The sequence below is a fragment of the Scyliorhinus torazame genome, chromosome 6, assembly GCF_047496885.1.
Source record: "Scyliorhinus torazame isolate Kashiwa2021f chromosome 6, sScyTor2.1, whole genome shotgun sequence".
NCBI classification, from domain to species: Eukaryota; Metazoa; Chordata; class Chondrichthyes; order Carcharhiniformes; family Scyliorhinidae; genus Scyliorhinus; species Scyliorhinus torazame.
The window spans coordinates 99,247,294-99,265,621 of NC_092712.1; the positions used below are offsets into that span (position 1 = coordinate 99,247,294).

General features: G+C 44.0%; 1 protein-coding gene across 1 annotated transcript in view; it reads right to left on the reverse strand.

Annotated features, from left to right (window-relative positions):
- The window catches only part of LOC140425847 (MAM and LDL-receptor class A domain-containing protein 1-like), a 659,308-nt gene that overhangs the window by 156,228 nt on the left and 484,752 nt on the right, over positions 1–18,328 (reverse strand). Inside the window, exons 31-32 of the mRNA XM_072510232.1 lie at positions 13,031–13,159; positions 10,320–10,484 (exon numbers count right to left, since the gene is read on the reverse strand). Coding sequence (XP_072366333.1) covers positions 10,320–10,484; positions 13,031–13,159 — 294 coding nt within the window. The remainder of the gene's footprint in view (positions 1–10,319; positions 10,485–13,030; positions 13,160–18,328) is intronic.

Consider the following 18,328-nt stretch of genomic DNA (forward strand, 5'->3'; position numbering starts at 1 on the left):
GACTAAACTACAATCTTCTACACTTCCTGGGTCCGTATCCCTCTATTCCCATCCTATTCATGTATTTGGCAAGATGCCCCTTAAATGTCACTATCGTCCCTGCTTCCACCACCTCCTCCGACAGCGAGTTCCAGGCACCCACTACCTGCTGTGCAAAAAACTTGCCTCGTACATCTCCTCTAAACCTTGCCCCTCGCACCTCAAACCTATGCCCCCTAGTAATTGACACCTCTACCCTGGGGAAAAGCCTCTGACTATCCACTCTGTCTATGCCCCTCATAATATTGTAGACCTCTATCAGGTCGCCCCTCAACCTCCGTCGTTCCAGTGAGAACAAACCGAGTTTATTCAACCGCTCCTCGAAGCTAATGCCCTCCATACCAGGCAACATCCTGGTAAATCTCTTCTGCACCCTCTCTAAAGCCTCCACATCCTTCTGGTAGTGTGGTGACCAGAATTGAACACTATACTCCAAGTGTGGCCTAACTAAGGTTCTATACAGCGGCAACATGACTTGCCAATTCTTATACTCAATGCCCCGGCCAATGAAGGCAAGCATGCCATATGCCTTCTTGATTACCTTCTCCACCTGTGTTGCCCCTTTCAGTGACCTGTAGACCTGTACACCTAGATCTCTCTGACTTTCAGTACTCTTGAGGGTTCTACCATTCACTGTATATCCCCTTACCTGCATTAGACCTTCCAAAATGCATTACCTCACATTTGTCCAGATTAAACTCCATCTGCCATCTCTCCGCCCAAGTCTCCAAACAATCTAATTCTTGCTGTATCCTCTGACAGTCCTCATCGCTATCCGCAATTCCACCAACCTTTGTGTCGTCTGCAAACGTACTAATCAGACCAGTTACATTTTCCTCCAAATCATTTATATATACTACGAACAGCAAAGGTCCCAGCACTGATCGCTGCAGAACACCACTAGTCACAGCCCTCCAATTAGAAAAGCATCCTTCCATTGCTACTCTCTGCCTTCTATGACCTAGCCAGTTCTATATCCACCTTGCCAGCTCACCACTGATCCCATGTGACTTCATCTTTTGTACCAGTCTACCATGAAGAACCTTGTCAAAGGCCTTACTGAAGTCCATATAGACAACATCCACTGCCCTACCTGCATCAATTATCGTTGTGACCTCTGCGAAAAACTCGATCAAGTTAGTGAGACACGACCTCCCCTTCTCCCTGAAGTTTCTCCTCATCTCACTCCGAGCCCTCTTGCTGACCATCTTGAAATTGTGCTCCTAGTCGCTGACATACCAAGTCGTGGAAACAGAATATCCTTCTTTACCCTGTCAGAATTGTTCATAATTTTGAATACCTCAATAAGATCGCCTCTTAATCTTCTCTGCTCCAAGGAGAAGAAGATTAATTTCTCCAATCTTTTTTGTAGCCAAAATTCCTCATTCCTGGTATTATTCTAGTAAATCTCCCATGTACTCTCCAGGGCTTTAACATCCTTCCTTAAATATCGTGCCCAGAACTGAACACAGTACTCCAAATGTGGTCTGACCAATGATTTGTTGAGGTGTAGCTCACTTCCTTGCTTTTATACTCTATGGGCGCAATATTCCCAAAAGGGAATAAAGTTCCCGAGCTAGCGTGTTTAGCCGCGTGTTTCCCAACACTCGCAGTGCTGAGAAACACATGGCCACTCAATGCAACTTGCTTTGAATAAGGGGCCTAAAGAGGGAACGCGTGGCCAAGGCCACCCATAGCGCCAATTTTGACAATGGATAGCTCGCTCGCTGCAACACCCGAGGCCCACCAAAAAATCCTTTATCTCCCCCCACCAGCCTGAATGCAACATAGGAGTGTCACCCCCCCCCCCAAACACCCATGGCGGGCAACCCCGGCCCAGTCGCGCATGTGCAAAAAATGCCAGCTTGGCATCTTGGCAATGTAAACCTGGCAATGCCCCTGCCAGTTGGCAGTGCCACCTGGGCACCTTGGCAGTGCAAGGCTGGCACCCAATTGGCACTGTCAGGGTACCCAGGTGGCACAAGAAGTGCCATGGCACCACTCTGCCCAAATGGGAGGCAACTGTAGCCCACGATGCCCTTGGAGACCTCCACAAGTGCTGTTTCGTCTGGGGACCAGTACCAAACGGCGCTCGCCGGAGGTCACCAAGGCGAAGGGATTTAATCCCAAAGCCACAAGTACCTTGGGAATCTCCACATTAGAGTAAGGCTTACTGCCTCACTCTAATATGCAGATTTGCAAAAAACCATTGTGGGCTGAATTCTCCTTACAACGCCTCGCGAGATTGCATTGAATCTCGCAAGGCGCTGCGGACCGGGTAGATCCCGGGAGTGGAGTATCCCGGCTTTCATCAAAGCTGCTTTTCCAGTGCAGCGTGGCTGGAAGATCGCGGCGTATGCCTCAATTTATAAACCAAGGACGCTCTCAAGCCTTCTTATCAACTGTTTCAACTTGCCTGGCCACCTTCAGAGAATTATGTATTTGAACCCCGCGAACCCTCTGCTCCTGTACTCCCCTCAAAGTTGCACCGTTGAGCCTATATTGTCTCCCCATGTTTCTCCTACCAAAATGCATTACCTCACATTTTGCTGCATTAAAATTCATCTGCTAGGTGTCTTCCCATTTAGCCAACTTGTCAATGTCCCTCTGAAGTCGTTCAGTGTCATCCTCCCAATTCGCTATTCTCCCGAGCTTTGTATCATCTGAAAATTTAGAGATTTTGCCCTCAACACCCACTGCTAAACCATTTATATAAATCAGAAAAACCAAGGCTCCCAACACTGAGCCCTGGGGTACACTACTTTCAACTCATCTCCAGTCTGGGAAATGCCCATCTATACCTACCCTCTGTTTCCTATCACTTAGCCAACTTCTAATTATGCCGCCAAGGACCCATCAGTCCCAATGATTTTTAATTTGTTAATCAGCCTGCCATTTGGCACTGTATCAAATGTTTTCTGAAAGTCCAAATATACAACACCCACGGCACTATTTTTATCCACTGGTTGTGTCACATCGTCAAAGAACTCAATTAAATTTGTCACATATGGCCTGCTTTTGACAAAGCCATGTTGTTTTAGTACAGCCTGCAATCCTTTCCTCATGCTTTCTCTTTACCTTCCTTGGTCCAGTCTTAACTTCTCTCCTGCATTTGAGATACTCTTCCTGATTTCTATTGCTAATATTATTCTGACATGCATCATATGACTCTTTTTCTTCCTTATTTTATCATCAATATCCATAGTCTTCCAGGTACTTTGGTTTTCGATACCGCATATTTATTCCTCATAGGTAAATATCTAACTTGCACCCTATTAATCTCTCCTTTGAATGTCGCCCATTTTTCATCCACTTTTCCCATCAAAATGCATTTCCAATCAACCTGCTCCAGTTCAATTTAAAAAACTCTAAAAGTTGCCCTTTTCTATTCTGGGATCTTAACCCATGATCGATTGTATCATTTTCCAACTTAATATTCAATCGTATTATATTATTTTATTTTTTTATTTTTTATTTATTTTATTTTTTAAAAATAAATTTAGTGTACCCAATTAATTGTTTCCAATTAAGGGGCAATTTAGCGTGGCCAATCCACCTACCCTGCACATCTTTGGGTTGTGGGGGCGAAACCCATGCAAACACGGGGAGAATGTGCAAACTCCACACGGACAGTGACCCAGAGCCGGGATCAAACCTGGGACCTTGGCGCCATGAGGCTGCAGGGCTAACCCACTGCGCCACCGTGCTGCCCTAATCGTATTATATTATGATTGCTACTTCCTAACGGCTTCCCCAGTCTGGCATTCTCCACCTGCCTTGCCTTATTTCCTACCACCAGATCCAGTTCAGCTTGCTCTCTGGTAGGACTGGAAATATACTGATCCAGAAAGTTCTCCTGCAGGAATCTCTCCCCTTCCATGCCTCATATTCTACCCGTTTCCCAGTCCACCTTAGGGTAACTCAAATTCCCAACTATCACAACCCTATTTGCCCTGAAGGTTCCATAATCTGCCTACAAATTCTCTCTTCCACTTCCTCCCCATTATTTGAAGGTCTATAGTAAATATCAAAAACGTTCACCGCTCCCTTCCTGTTTCTCACCTCCAACCATATAGATTCTAATTCAGGAACTGCATCTCATTCAAGAGCTTTAATACTATTTTTGACCAAGACTGCTACACCTCCTCCCTTCTAAAAATAATAGAAGGAAAAGAACCATAAGAAGTGCAAGAACTCAAGTACTTAGGAAGCATTCTGCAGCTGGAAGACGCATCACAGAAATAACAAGATTAGTGATGGGAAAGACTGTATTGAGTAAGAATAGACAGTTTGTAACTGGAAAGCTCAATAAACAACTCAAGAAGGAACTCGTAAAGAGTTTGATTTGGAGTGCCATTCTTTATGGATGTGAGACTTAGATTTAACGGAGACCAACTTGCTAAATAGCTTTGAAATGTGGGCTTGGAGGAGAATAGAAAGGATCTGCTGCACAGAAAAGGTACCAAATGATGAAGAGAATGACCAAACAAAGGAGGTGGGCATCACTGGCTAGGCTAGTATCCTCTGCTCATTTATAATTGCACTTGAGAAGGGGGTAGTGAGCTGCCTTCTTGAACCGCTGCATTCCAGGAGGTGCAGGCACACCCACAGTGCTGTTAGGGAAGGAGAGTCAGGATTTTGATCCAGTAACAGTGAAGGAACGGTGACACATTTCCAAGTCAGGATGGTGAGTGGCTTGGAGGGGAACTTCCAGGTGGTGGTTCCATATATATATGCCGCCCTTGTCCTTCTAGATGGCAGTGGTTGTGGGTTTGGAAGGTGCTTAACTAAGTTAGCTGAAGTTTTTGAAGAAGTGACAGATAAAGTTGAATGAATGCTGTTTGTACGGAGTATAAGTAAACATTTGACAAAGTATCACATAAAAGGCTGGTTAACAAAATTGATACTCATGAAGTAGGAGGGTGAGGGTAAGTACAGATAAAAAAGGACATAATGGCAAAGTTTAATTCTTTCAAAGTCGAAGATGGTGGACAGTGGTGTTCCCCAAGATTCAGTGCTGGGCCCACTGCTCTTTTTTGATATATATAAATGACTTGGATATTGGAATGCTGAGCAAAATTTAAAAATTTGCCAATGTTACAAAACTTGGAAGAACTGCAAACAGTGGGGATGGTACAAATTGACTGCAATGGGACACGGGTAGCCTAGTAGAATGGGCAGGCCAGTGGTAGATGGAATTTAGTTCAGAGAAGTGTGAGGTGATGCATTTTAGCAGAAGTAGTAAGGAAGAGGTACATTTTACTTAATGACACAGATCTTTTTTATTTAAAAAAAATAAATTTAGAGGACCCAATTATTTGTTTTTACAATTAAGGGGCAATTTAGCGTGGCTAATCTACCTAACCTGCACATCTTTGGGTTATGGGGGTGAAACCCAAGCAGACTCAGGGAGAATGTGCAAGATCCACATGGACAGTGGCCCAGGGCCGTGATTCAAACTTGGGTCCTCAGCGCCGCAGTCGTAGTGCTAACCGCTGAGCCACGTGCCGTCCTAATGACACAGGTCTAAAGAATGTGCAGGGCAGAGGGACCTGGAGGTTCATGACATAATTGGAGAGTGGTCAGCAAAGCATGTGAGATCTTGGCTTCTTGGGAGGTATTGAGTACAAACAGGGAATTCATGCTGAACCTTTATAAAGCTCTGGTTAGGCCACAATTAGTGTGCTGCAACCAGTTTTGATTACCAGACCTTAAGAAAAATGTGGGACCCTAGAAAGGATGCAGAGGAGATTTGCCAGAATGGTTCCAGCGTTGAGGGATTTCAGATGCAAGTTGAGGTTTCAGGGTCTGTAGTTCTCTTTGGAGCAAAGGAGATTGAGGAGATATTTGACAGAGATGAAGATAGATTTGGAATAAGGTGGACAAGAAAATATTGTTCCCATTAGCTGATGGTAAAAAAACACAGATTTAAGCTTTTGAGTAAGAGACTTGGAGCAGCACGGTGGCACAGTGGTTGCTGCCTCACAGCACCAGGAACCCGGTTTCAATCCCAACCTCGGATGACTGTCGATGTGGAGCCTGCACATTTCCCCTGTGTCAACATGGGTTTCCTCCAGGTGCTCCGGTTTCCTCCCACAGTCCAAAGATGTGCAGGTTAGGTGGATTGGCCATGCTAAATTGCTCTTAGTGTCCAAACGTTAGGTGGGATTTTAGTGTTCCGGGGGGGGGGTCTAGATAAGGTGCTCTTTCAGAGGGTTGATGCAGACTGGATGGGCCGAATGGCCTCCTTCTGCACTGTAGGGATTCCATGTTCCATGTCTATGTCTGTGTTAGATGCAGGGGATTTATGAGACAGAGCTTTCTCACGCAGCGAGTGGTATGGACCTGCCATTCATTGCTCACAAGGATGGTGGAGGCCATGGGGATACAGTGAATAATGTAACTAATTGGTTTTCCCTGCAGAGAATTAGCATTGCCTCGATGGGCTATATGGCCCCCTTTTATGCAATAAATGACGCCATCGGACAGATTTTCTGGATCCCGATAGGTTGGAAATGGAGGGGGGAACTGAAAATAAAATGTTCCCAAGTCTCTATTTCTGCCCTCACTAATTTTCCCAAACCAAGATGAGGGATTCGGCCTTAGTACAGGCTTGTTCCTAGTAAGGAACTAATATACATCAAGTTGGGCTGATTATGAGCCCATCTCCAGGCAGTTTTTCCGCGAGATGGCAAGACCATAGACATGGAGGCAGCGATGTGTTATGGCGGTGAGAAGGGTTTCAAAAGGGAAGTAAAAATGGTATTTCAAATTTAAAGGATGTACAAAGTTCCATTTCAGGAAGAGTGCAGGTGAAAATTGGTCCTTCATCCTTAGAAATTGAGGCCAATGGAGATGAGACCCAGCAGCCTGCACAGGAAGGGCTGAGCATTGGGCATCTGATGCTGGAGGAGACACTGCCCTGAGCACAGGACCTATATGGGGAGAGGCAAAGACACCTACAGGACTGTGGACCTGTGCCAAAGGAGACTGTGAGTCTCGAGACGGATGGTCACAGCTGGGAATCTCTGCGGCATCTTACCGATGGCTGCTTACTGGTGGATAACTCAGATGGCAGATACCCTGCTTACTGCTATTGCACAACATATCAGGATCACAGCTGGTGGGGCATTGTGTGTTCGAAGGGCACTGGCACTCCAGCACCTGGAGCGGTCAGATGGTGCCGCAGGTCGAGTGAGTTTTAAAATATTTGTTCATGGTTAGTGGGAATCGCTGGCTGGGCATTTATGAGTCAACCACACTTTTGTGGATCTGGGGTCACTTAATGTCCTAATGGGTGTTGGAGTTGGTGAACCAGATGGGTTTTTAAGACAATTAACAATTGTTCCATGGTCATCATTTAACTCCAGATTTTTATTGAATTCAAATTTCACCATCGTCCATGGTGGCATTCCCATGGTGGGATTTGAACCCAGGTCCCCAGAGCATTACCCTGTGTCCCTGGATTACTAGTCCAGGGACAATACCATTACTCCACTGGCTCCCATTTGCTAAACGCCTTGCTACGTCACAAGGTGTTCTCCTCCTTCTACCTTTAATAGTTGCGGTGGGTGTCAGAAGCCTGTCCCAATTCCTGCCCCCACTAGCTGTAATTGGGCAGGAAATCCACCTCCACCCCAAATGAGGGCAGGAAAACCGAAACTCAGGTCCCCCAGAAGTGGTTTCTGACCCAGAAATGACACAATGACACTACTCCTGTATCCTGTCTCCAAGGGGGAAATCCAACCCCTTGTCTCTATGACTCTTCATATGAAATGAAAAACAATAGCCAAAGGCCTGCTTGCCATTTGTCCAGCCAGCATCGCAAAATGATGGAATTGATTCTTTAAAATGTTGGTCAATGCACTTATCATAAGAAGAAAACCAAACCTCAACCGTGAAATAAGGAAAAGCCACTTTGCATTCAACAATGGTTGAATAGTCATTCGTAATTATATTGGGTATGAAAAGTAAACATAAAATGCTTGGACATTGATTTGCTTTTATTTTAAACAAAAGTTAATTGCAGAAAATGATGTGTTAAAATGGATTTCTCTTCACTTTCTAATGAATAATATTTTACAAATACATAATTCCCGCCAAATGACAATAACAATTAGTATTTATATAACACATTTAATGTGATAAAATGTCCCAAGGTCTTTCAGAGATCATGAAATGAAATATTTTCCTTTTTCACTAAATTTAGAGTACCCAATTATTTTTTTTCCAATTAAGGGGCAAGTGTGGCCAATCCACCTAACCCACAACTCTTCGGTTGTGGGGGTGAAACCCACGTGGACATGGGGAGAATGTGCAAACTCCAAACGGACAGTGACCCAGGGCCGGGATTCGAACCCGGGTCCTCAGCGATGCAGTCCTAGCGCCACATGCCGCCCCACAAAATGAAATATGACACAGAAGCACATAAGGAGATGTTAGGACAGGTGATCAAAGTTTGGTTGTAGAAGTAGGTTCTAAGGAGTGTTTTCATGGAGGAAATGAGGTAGAGAGATGGAATTGTTAACGGCAGGCATTCCAGAACTTGGGCCTAGATAGGTCACCAATGATAGGACAACTAAAATCGGGGATGCTGAAGGTATTGGAATTAGGGGAACACAGATACCGCAGAGGATGTAGGATTGTGGGAGATTACAGAGATGGAGAGGGCTGAGGCGCTGGAGGGATTTAAAAACAAGAATGAAAATGTTAAAATTGAGGCATTGTTGGGAACGATGGTAGGTTAGCGAGAACAGGGATTGGATGTGTTTATTGTCACGTGTACCGAGGTACAGTGAAAAGTATTTTTCTGTGAGAAGCTCAAACAGATCATTTAGTACATGAAAAGAAAAGAAAAGAAAATGAAAAAACATAACAGGGCAACACAAGGTACACAATGTAAATACATAGACACCGACATCGGGTGAAGCATACAGGAGTGTAGTATTAATCAGGTCAGTCCACAAGAGGGTCGTTTCAGAGTCTGGTAACAGTGGGGAAAAATCTGTTTTTGAATCTGATTGTGTGTGTTTTCAGACTTTTGTACCTCCTGTCTGATGGAAGAAGTTGGAAGAGGGGCATAGACAGAGTGGATAGTCAGAGGCTTTTTCCCAGGGTAGAGGGGTCAATTACTAGGGGGCATAGGTTTAAGGTGCGAGGGGCAAGGTTTAGAGTGGATGTACGAGGCAAGATTTTTACACAGAGTGTAGTGGGTGCCTGGAACTCGCTGCCGGAGGAGGTGGTGGAAACAGGGACAGTAGTGACATTTAAGGGGCATCTTGACAAATACATGAATAGGATGGGAATAGAGGGATACGGACCCAGGAAGTGGAGAAGATTTTAGTTTAGCATGGTCTCACAGGCTTGGAGTGCCGAAGGGCCTGTTCCTGTGCTGTACCTTTCTTTGTTCTTTGTTCTTAGTGAGTAAGCCAGGTGGGAGGAGTCTTTGATTATGCTGCCCGCTTTCCCCAGGCAGTGGGAGGTGTAGATAGAGTCAATGAGTGGGAGGCAGGTTCGTGTGATGGACTGGGCTGTGTTCACGACTCTCTGAAGTTTCTTGCGGTCTTGGGCCGAGCAATTGCCATACCAGGCTGTGATAGGATGTTTTCTATGGTACATCTGTAAACATTGGTAAGAGTCAGTGTGTACATGCCAAATTTCCTTAGTTTCCTGAGGAAGTATAGGTGCTATTATGTTTTCTTGGTCGTAGCGTCAACGTAGGTGGACAGGACAGATTTTTGGTGATGCGCACCCCTAGAAATTTTAAGCTGTCAACCATCTCCACCTCGGCCCCGTTGATGCAGACACGGGTGTGTACAGTAATTTGCTTCCTGAAGTCAATGACCAGCTCTTTGGTTTTGCTGACATTGAGAGATAGATTGTTGTCGTTGCACCACTCCACTAGGTTCTCTACCTCCCACCTGTATTAAGGCTCGTCATTGTTCGAGATCTGACCCACTATGGTCGTGTCGTCAGCAAACTTGTAGATGGAGTTGGAACCAAATTTTGCGAAGCAGTCGTGAGGAGTGAAGGGGATTGACTATGAATTAAGACATGGCAGTAGACTTTTGGATGACCTCAAGCTTACAGAAGGTAGAATGTGAGAGACTGTCCAAGAATGTAATAGAAAAGTCCAGTCTAGAGATAACATGATGAGGGTTTCAGTAGTAAAGAGCTGGGGTCAGGGGCTTGGAAATAAGTGGTCCTTGTAATAATGCAGATTACCAAGTACAGTTTACCCTGCGCTGCTGCTGTGTGATCGATAAAACAGATGTACTTACCGGGGGTGTGATCAGTTACTGGACCAGTTCCTGCAGTGATGCTTTTGCTTCCTATAGTCCAGTCAAAATCATCATCATTCTTTTGCATTAGGCTACAGTTAGTGAACCAAGAACTTCCAATTGGCCCATCAAAGGTGCAACTTCCTGGAATATTAACAAACTGTGCTGAAAAAACAAAAACAAAAACTCATTATAGTAAATTATATTGAGGAATTGACATCACACCATTTATTTATGTGCAAGAAGTACGCATGACCACAAAACTCGAGCTGCCAGCTTTCAGTGTAATGCATCATTGTGAGGGATTCTTCCGATAATCTTGGTGGAAGATTGGCAGAAAGCCCAGGTACATGCATAGGTACACAGGAATTAGGAAAAGAAGTAGGCAATTTAGCCTTCCGAGTCTGCTCCACCATTCAATCAGATCATGGCTGATCTCTTCCTGGTCTCAAATTCACCTCCCTGCCAGTTCCCCATATTCCTTTAACAAATCGGCTTCCACCAATTTACAGCTGTCACAGGTGATTTCCCAAACAGATTCTTGTTGTATGTATTGAAGTCATACAGCTGATAATCACCTCACATCAAATGCAGAGTTGAAGGGAGCCAAATCAAGCAAATCTCTTTGGACAGGCATTACCAAGGCAAAGAAAAATAAACCAAGATTCCACCAGACCCCCACTTGTCCACACCACTCATTAATATGGAACAAGTCACATCTAGTAATTTTACAAAATCTCCAAACAATATCAAACCATTTTACCAGCTGATAGAGTATCAGGGAGATTGACAACATTCAATTAAGCAGCTGGCATAAGAAAAATAAACACTGGCCTTGCCAATTATGGTCACGTCCTATGAATGAGAAATGAATAAAGATGGATTTTGAAATGAAAATCATAAACAACTCTACTCTGGGGTAGAAAATATGGAACATGGTTATAATAAGGGCATGTTAATTAGCAAGCATAGATAAGAAAAAGCAATTGGGTATTATTTACTTTTTATTAAGAATCTTGGATAGAGGTCAAAGATAAACTTTAATTTGTTAACTCCAGTTCCCTTCGCAATATCTTATGAAAATATTTCACCAAATGCATCAGTGTAACCTGGTTTTCCTAATATCTAGTTTGCTACAATATAAACTACAATAGAACATAGAGCATACAGTGCAGAAGGAGGCCACTCGGCCCATCGAGTCTGCACTGACCCACATTAAGCCCTCACTTCAACCCCAGCCCCGCAACCCAATAACCCCTCCCAACCTTTTTGGACATTAAGGGCAATTTAGCATGGCCAATCCACCTAACCTGCACGTCTTTGACTGTGGGAGGAAATGGAGCACCTGGAGGAAACCCACGCAGACATGGGGAGAACGTGCAGACTCTGCACAGACAGTGACCCAGTGGGGAATCGAACCTGGGACTCTGGCGCTGTGAAGCCACAGTGCTATCTACTTGTGCTACTGTGCTGCCCATAAATATACAATTACATTGGTCCATGACAGCTTGTTGACACCACTTAAGAGTTGGAGGCAAAATAAATCTACAGACTCTGGTTGCAAACTAATGGTCCTTCATATGTATGCTACCATCCATCCAATATTTCAATATTTGCTGGATCAGGTGAGCCAGGACAGAAATCTTCACATGCGGGGAAGAATTTTCCTGGTCCAGGGCTGGTGGGTTCAGGGAGGGGGAAGCTGCGTCAATGATTTAAGAGAAAACAAAATCAAAACCAAAAGGCAAAGGCCATTCCAATGTGTCAATTATTCTTGGCACTAAGTTATAAACAAGGACAGGAAAACAGCAAGGGAAAATCTCGATAATTAACTATTTGGACTTCTCCTCTTCTTGATGTGATAGTGATTTCAATGAATCACTCCTAGTAAATGTACGTTCGCATAAATCTGACTGAGCATCACTGAGATAATTGGGGGTTGGCTAGCTCAGTTAAATGGACGGCTGGTTCCTGATGTGGAGCGATGCCAACAGCGCAGGTTCAATTCTCATGCCAGCTGAGGTTATCCATGAAGGTCGCGCCTTCTCAACCTTGCCTCTCGCCTGAGGTGTGGTGAAATATTACATCCTTTAAGTCTATAACCTGGCAGAGGAATATATTGAATTATATAATGTAGACTTATAAAGTCAAAGAAGAAATCTTTTTATAATAGAAACAGTCAATATTTTCCAATTGTAATGACTTAAGTACATGAGAGGTGGCTTCATCAAAGTTAGAAACTGCCATCAATAATATCTGAATATGTAATTGATCCTCGTGCACGGAAATTGAAACTGTCTTTATATATTTTTCACATCAATGTCATAAGCACATATTCAGATGTTGAGTCAATGGAGCATATGAGGTTTAAAGATAGTCTGAAAATCAAAATTGAAAATTTATAGCCTCAAATGCAAACTTGACATGTAAGACAGTAGTCACAAACTATTGCATTGATGGCTTTTCTTCAAAGTGTGGCTGGATTATTTAGGAGAGTTCTGGTGTTATGGTTCACATTACATATCTATGTGTATTCACATTACAGAACAACAGGAAGACTTACTAAAGAGCAAACTGGGGAGGATATCAGTCATCTGTGTCTAAAAATAATTTATATCAATGCATCATGTTTGTTCGCTTGACCAACTATTAGGTTATATTGAAAATAAACTGGGGATAAAATTAATGGTTTGAATAGTAAGTCTACTTACAGCAGTCAAATTCATCTGATCCATCTGCACAGTCTGATTTGTAGTCACAGACTAGATCGGACTCAACACATTTGGCATTTTGACAGACATAATCCGTGGCAGCTGGGCAAGAGCCCGATACACTCACATCTGAAACATTGCAAGTAAGCACAATCAAATCAACATTCACCAAATTTGTTACCAAGTCCTAACCACCCTATTTTAAAGGTGGTTCATCTTAGGGATAATGCTTCTGGAAAGACAGAAGGGGACTGAATTTCCTTCCGATTTATGTGGATGGAGGCTGAGGATTGGTCCCATTTTGGGATTCCCATTGGAAGGTCATGGAAAATATCCAATTTATCGACCCAAGCATGCGAGGATGTATTGTTGCAAGGTGCAAATGATTAGCATATGTCACATGATGTATTTCCTATTATTTGCATTACAGCAAGGTTGCAAGCATGAAACGTTGCATGTTCCTTTACACAGGTGGAATGGTGATTTAAATTCTAAGGCCCCACGTTGTGCAGTTACCAGCAGAACAGACAACACAGTCCCTCGTGTCTAAGTTACACAGCTGCAGTCCTCCAAGCACTGCAGCTATTCTCCCCCGCCCCCCCCTCCCCGACTGCCATGTGGAATCCCAATGAAAATAACCAAATAAAACTGACCCTGAAAATCACTGCCACGGCCTTTCAAAATCCCACCCTATCAAAATTATGCCTTCATAGAGACTGAGGAGAAAATCACACCTTTCAGCTTGTATGTAAACAGTCAGATGAGATACAATGATTGGCTGTACATTAACTCTACTGTATCTTCAGTCAGGCCTGCTACTGCAAATTACTGTTTCTTTTTACTTTTAACAAAAGACAAAATAAACAATTTATTAAATATTTGTGCTGCTGTAGCCATGAAATGTGGATTCAGTCCCTGGTGTTACGGTCTCTGATGGCCAAGGAAGGTGTGTTCATAGTATGGCTGAACCGATTGATTATCAATCTGAAAATCCTTCCAATACACCCAATGTGAGTGGGATAGACTCCTGGCCAGCTATGCTTGATGTGGGGTGGCTCTCCTCAAACTACAGCTTCCAGCTAGCTATCTGTTCCATGAATAAAAAGGCTACAGTAAAAGACATAACTATCAGGTTTATCTGCCCGAGGTGTGGGAAGAGAATTGAGAGAGAGAGTTATTAGAGACCATTAACCTTTTATAAAAATAGAAGTAATCCAAAATCCCAGTTAGTCACTAAAAGAATGAAGTCATAAGATTCCAGTTTAAAACAGAAGAATGTTTGCCATATAAGAGTCAAGCAAAGCAAACAGTAAATACTATTTTAGATTTTCTCCTATTTTCTAACACCCAGAATCAGTATAAGTCAAACATTAACTGATATAAAAATTGTGGTTGATCATAAACTATAAATTACACATAAAATGGTTGATACAACTAAGGGCGATTTTACAAATTGGCCCAGCAGTTCATTCATATTTTGGTGATCACACTCAGTTACAAGTCTTTCAAAACTCTACCTTCCTCACAATGGATTTCAGCTCTTCACCACAAATGGCATACATCTGCAGAATTTGCTCAACTCAATCTTGATGGTATAGATCCTCCAATGATATCTTCAAGTAATAAAACAGCTGCAGCAACTATATCTGGACTCTGACTTCTTCAGCCTGCCGGTTCTGCAACCCTGGAATCATCATCAGCTGTTATTGACAGCTTGCATTGATCTGTATCCTTTTATATCTTTCAACACCATTCAGATGTCTGGGGCGAAATTCTCCCCCGACGGCGTGATGTCTGCCGACTGGCGCCCAAAACGGCGCCAATCAGACGGGCATCGCGCCGCCCCAAAGGTGCGGAATGCTCCACATCTTTGGGGGCCGGGCCCCGACATTGAGGGGCTAGGCCGGCGCCGGAGGGATTTCTGCCCCGCCAGCTGGCGGAAACGGCCTTTGTTGCCCCGCCAGCTGGCGCAGAAATGACATCCCCGGGCGGCGCATGCGCGGGAGTGTCAGCGGCCGCTGACAGTTTCCCGCGCATGCGCAGTGGGGAGAGTCTCTGCCGCCTCCGCCATGGTGGAGGCCGTTGCGGAGGCGGAAGGGAAAGAGTGCCCCCACGGCACAGGCCCGCCTGCGGATCGATGGGCCCCGATCGCGGGCCAGGCCACCGTGGGGGCACCCCCCGGGTCAGATCGCCCCGCGCCCCCCCCAGGACCCCGGAGCCCGCCCACGCCGCCTTGTCCCGCCGGTAAATACCTACATTAATTTACGCCGGCGGGACAGGCAATTTCTCGGCGGGACTTCGGCCCATTCGGGCCGGAGAATTGAGCGGGGGGCCCGCCAACCGGCGCGGCCCAATTCCCGCTCCCGCCGAATATCCGGTACCGGAGACTTTGGCAACCGTCGGGGGCGGGATTCACTGCGGCCAACGGCCATTCTCCGACACGCTGGGGGGTCGGAGAATGACGCCCCTGGAGTTTTGGTTTCCGAATTGTTCATTTTTGTTTCCGTAGAATTGGGTAGCTTAGGTACTTTTCTGTTTCCTTTTCTATTTCTGTTTTCAAGTAGGGTATGCCTCAAAACATACAAACTTTAAAAGCACAGTTTCTCTCACACTGGAAAACGCTCAAAATACAGATCAATGAATTGGTTTGAAGGTCAGGAGGCCCATCTCATTACTGACCTCTTGCTGATTCTTTGAGCAACATACTCTACTGCGGGTAATGGGATCAATCAATTTATTCTTCAATGCTTACTGCCTTGCGAATATGTAGAGGGTGGCAACAGTGTCAGCCTTGGCTCAATGGTAGCACTCTTGCTTTTAGGCCATGGTCAATGGTTCAAGCCCCCTTCCTACTCCAGTACATAATTTATTTTCCATAGGCAGTTTCCTTTGGGACTGTTTGGGATTATTTGCTTCCACTCTAGTTCGTTGGGTTCTGGAATGGCTGATTTTTAATTTTTTTTGTTCTTGGGACGTGGATGTCGCTATCATTTATTGCCCACATTTGGTACCAGTTCGAGAGCATTTACGAGTCAACCGCATTGCTGTGGATCTGGAGTCACATGTGGGCCAGACCAGGTAGGAATGGCATATTTCCTTTCCTAAAGGACATTCGTGAACCAGAAAGGCTTTTATGACAATCAACAATGGTTTCATGGTCATCATTAGACTTTTAATGCCAGATTTTAATTAAATTCAAATTCCACCATCTGCCCTGACGGGATTTGAACTCTGATCCCCAAAGCATTACCCTGGGTCTCTGGATTACTACTCCAGTGAAAATACCACTACGCCATTGCCTCCCCCACTACGCCACTGCCTCCCCCACCATGCCATTGCTTCCCCATATACGGCGAGTTGCCAAATTCATGTGACCTTTGTTATGGGTCCGGGTTTACAGAACCCCAAAGTGTTTCATGGAGTTCAACCGACACACAACATGTAATAGATTGTGGTGTGGGAAGCACACGGCGTACTCTCCAGGTGTGATACAGCAGAAATGGACAAATGGTTTTTAAAACAAAACAATGTTTATTCTATGAACTCAAGTTAACCTTTTAAAAACAAACATTAAATATCTTAACACCCATTACTTCAAATGGCATACATCTGCAGAATTTACCCAAAAGACTACAACACTAAATAATCCTTCAAACTGTTCCTTTAAACATCCAAAAGACTTCAAATCTTCAAAAACAGACATTAGGTTACATTCAATATATTTATAGTCTTTGGATTGCAGAAATCAACAGACCAGCTCTGTGTTTCTTCATGCAGCTCACAGCAAAACACACAGACACTCCCAAGCTGCGTTCTCAAACTCAAACTCAAAAAGCAGAAGTGAGCTCAGCTGCCCCCACCCTCTGACATCACTTCAGTAATATGATTAGCTCCATTTCTTATTTCTTAAAGGTACATTGCTTAAACATCCATTTCTTAAAGGTACTCTCACATGACACCTCTAATGTCATCATATGAATACAACACAAAAAGCTTAAATAGCTTGTCTCTTTTTTAGTAATGCTCAAGTTGTGTACTACCAAACAACTATTAATATATATCAAGTAAAGCAGTGGCCCTCATCCCCATGGGGTCCCCACCATCATTTAATACGACTACTTTTCTGTGACTCAGCCAACTTTGTATCCATGCTGCCATTTTCCCTTTTATTCCATAGGCTTCAACTCTGCTGGCAAGTCTATTACGTGGCACTTTATTAAATGCCTTTTGGAAGTCAATCAACTGCATTAATTGACTCATCAACACCCTCTTTTACCTTTTCAAAAACCTTGTTTAAGTTAGTTACAGATGACTTACCTTTTACAAATCCAGTGCTGGCTTTCTTTAATTTTCTTTTAAGTGGCAATTTAGTGTGGCCAATCCACCTACCCCGCACATCTTTGGGTTGTAGGGATGAGATCCACGCAGACTCCACATAGACAGTGACCCGGGCCGGGATCAAACCCAGGTCCTCAGCGCCGTGAGGCAGCAGCGCTAACAACTGCACCACCGTGCCTGCCCCTGGCTTTCTTTAATTAATTCACACTTGTCTAAGTCTCTGAAGTTCAAACCTCTCATAGAGGTGTTAATTTTGTCCCGGATAATCATTTCTAAAAACTTTTACAACACAGACGTTAAACTAACTGGCCTGTCATTGCTGGGTTTATCCTGCGAACAAGGTTGTAACATTTGCAATTTTCTAATCCTCAGGCACTACCCCTATTTCAAAGGATGATTAGAAAATTTTGATGAGCGCCTCCATACTTTCCACCCTTACTTCTCTCAGTATTCCCAAGTGTATCCCACCTGATCCTGGTAATTTACCAAATTTAAGCATAAACAGCTTTTATGATGCCTCCTCTTTATCAACGTTAGTCCAACCTAATATCACAACCACCTTCCCTTTCACTATGACCTTGGCACCATTTTCTTATTTGATAAAGAGAGATTTGAAGTATTCATAGAATACCTCAGTTATGCCCTCTTTCTCAAGATCCCTAATTGCTCCCTCATCTAACTCATCTCTCCTCTTCTCCCTGTTTTCATGTAGCGTCCTTGGTACATGTAGCTACATTAACAGGTTGTTGATATAGCACTCCACACATCTCTATCTCAATCAGTCTTCCCATGATGCACTGATATCACAATGGGACATCAAAAGAGACAGGCCCGAAGAATTATCAGAACCGCTATGAAATTGAACCTAGGCCATCACTGTTACTAAGTACTACACTCAGTCATCTGAGCTAACTGGCCATACCATCCCTCTTATTGCTCTTTTACTACTTATATGCCTGC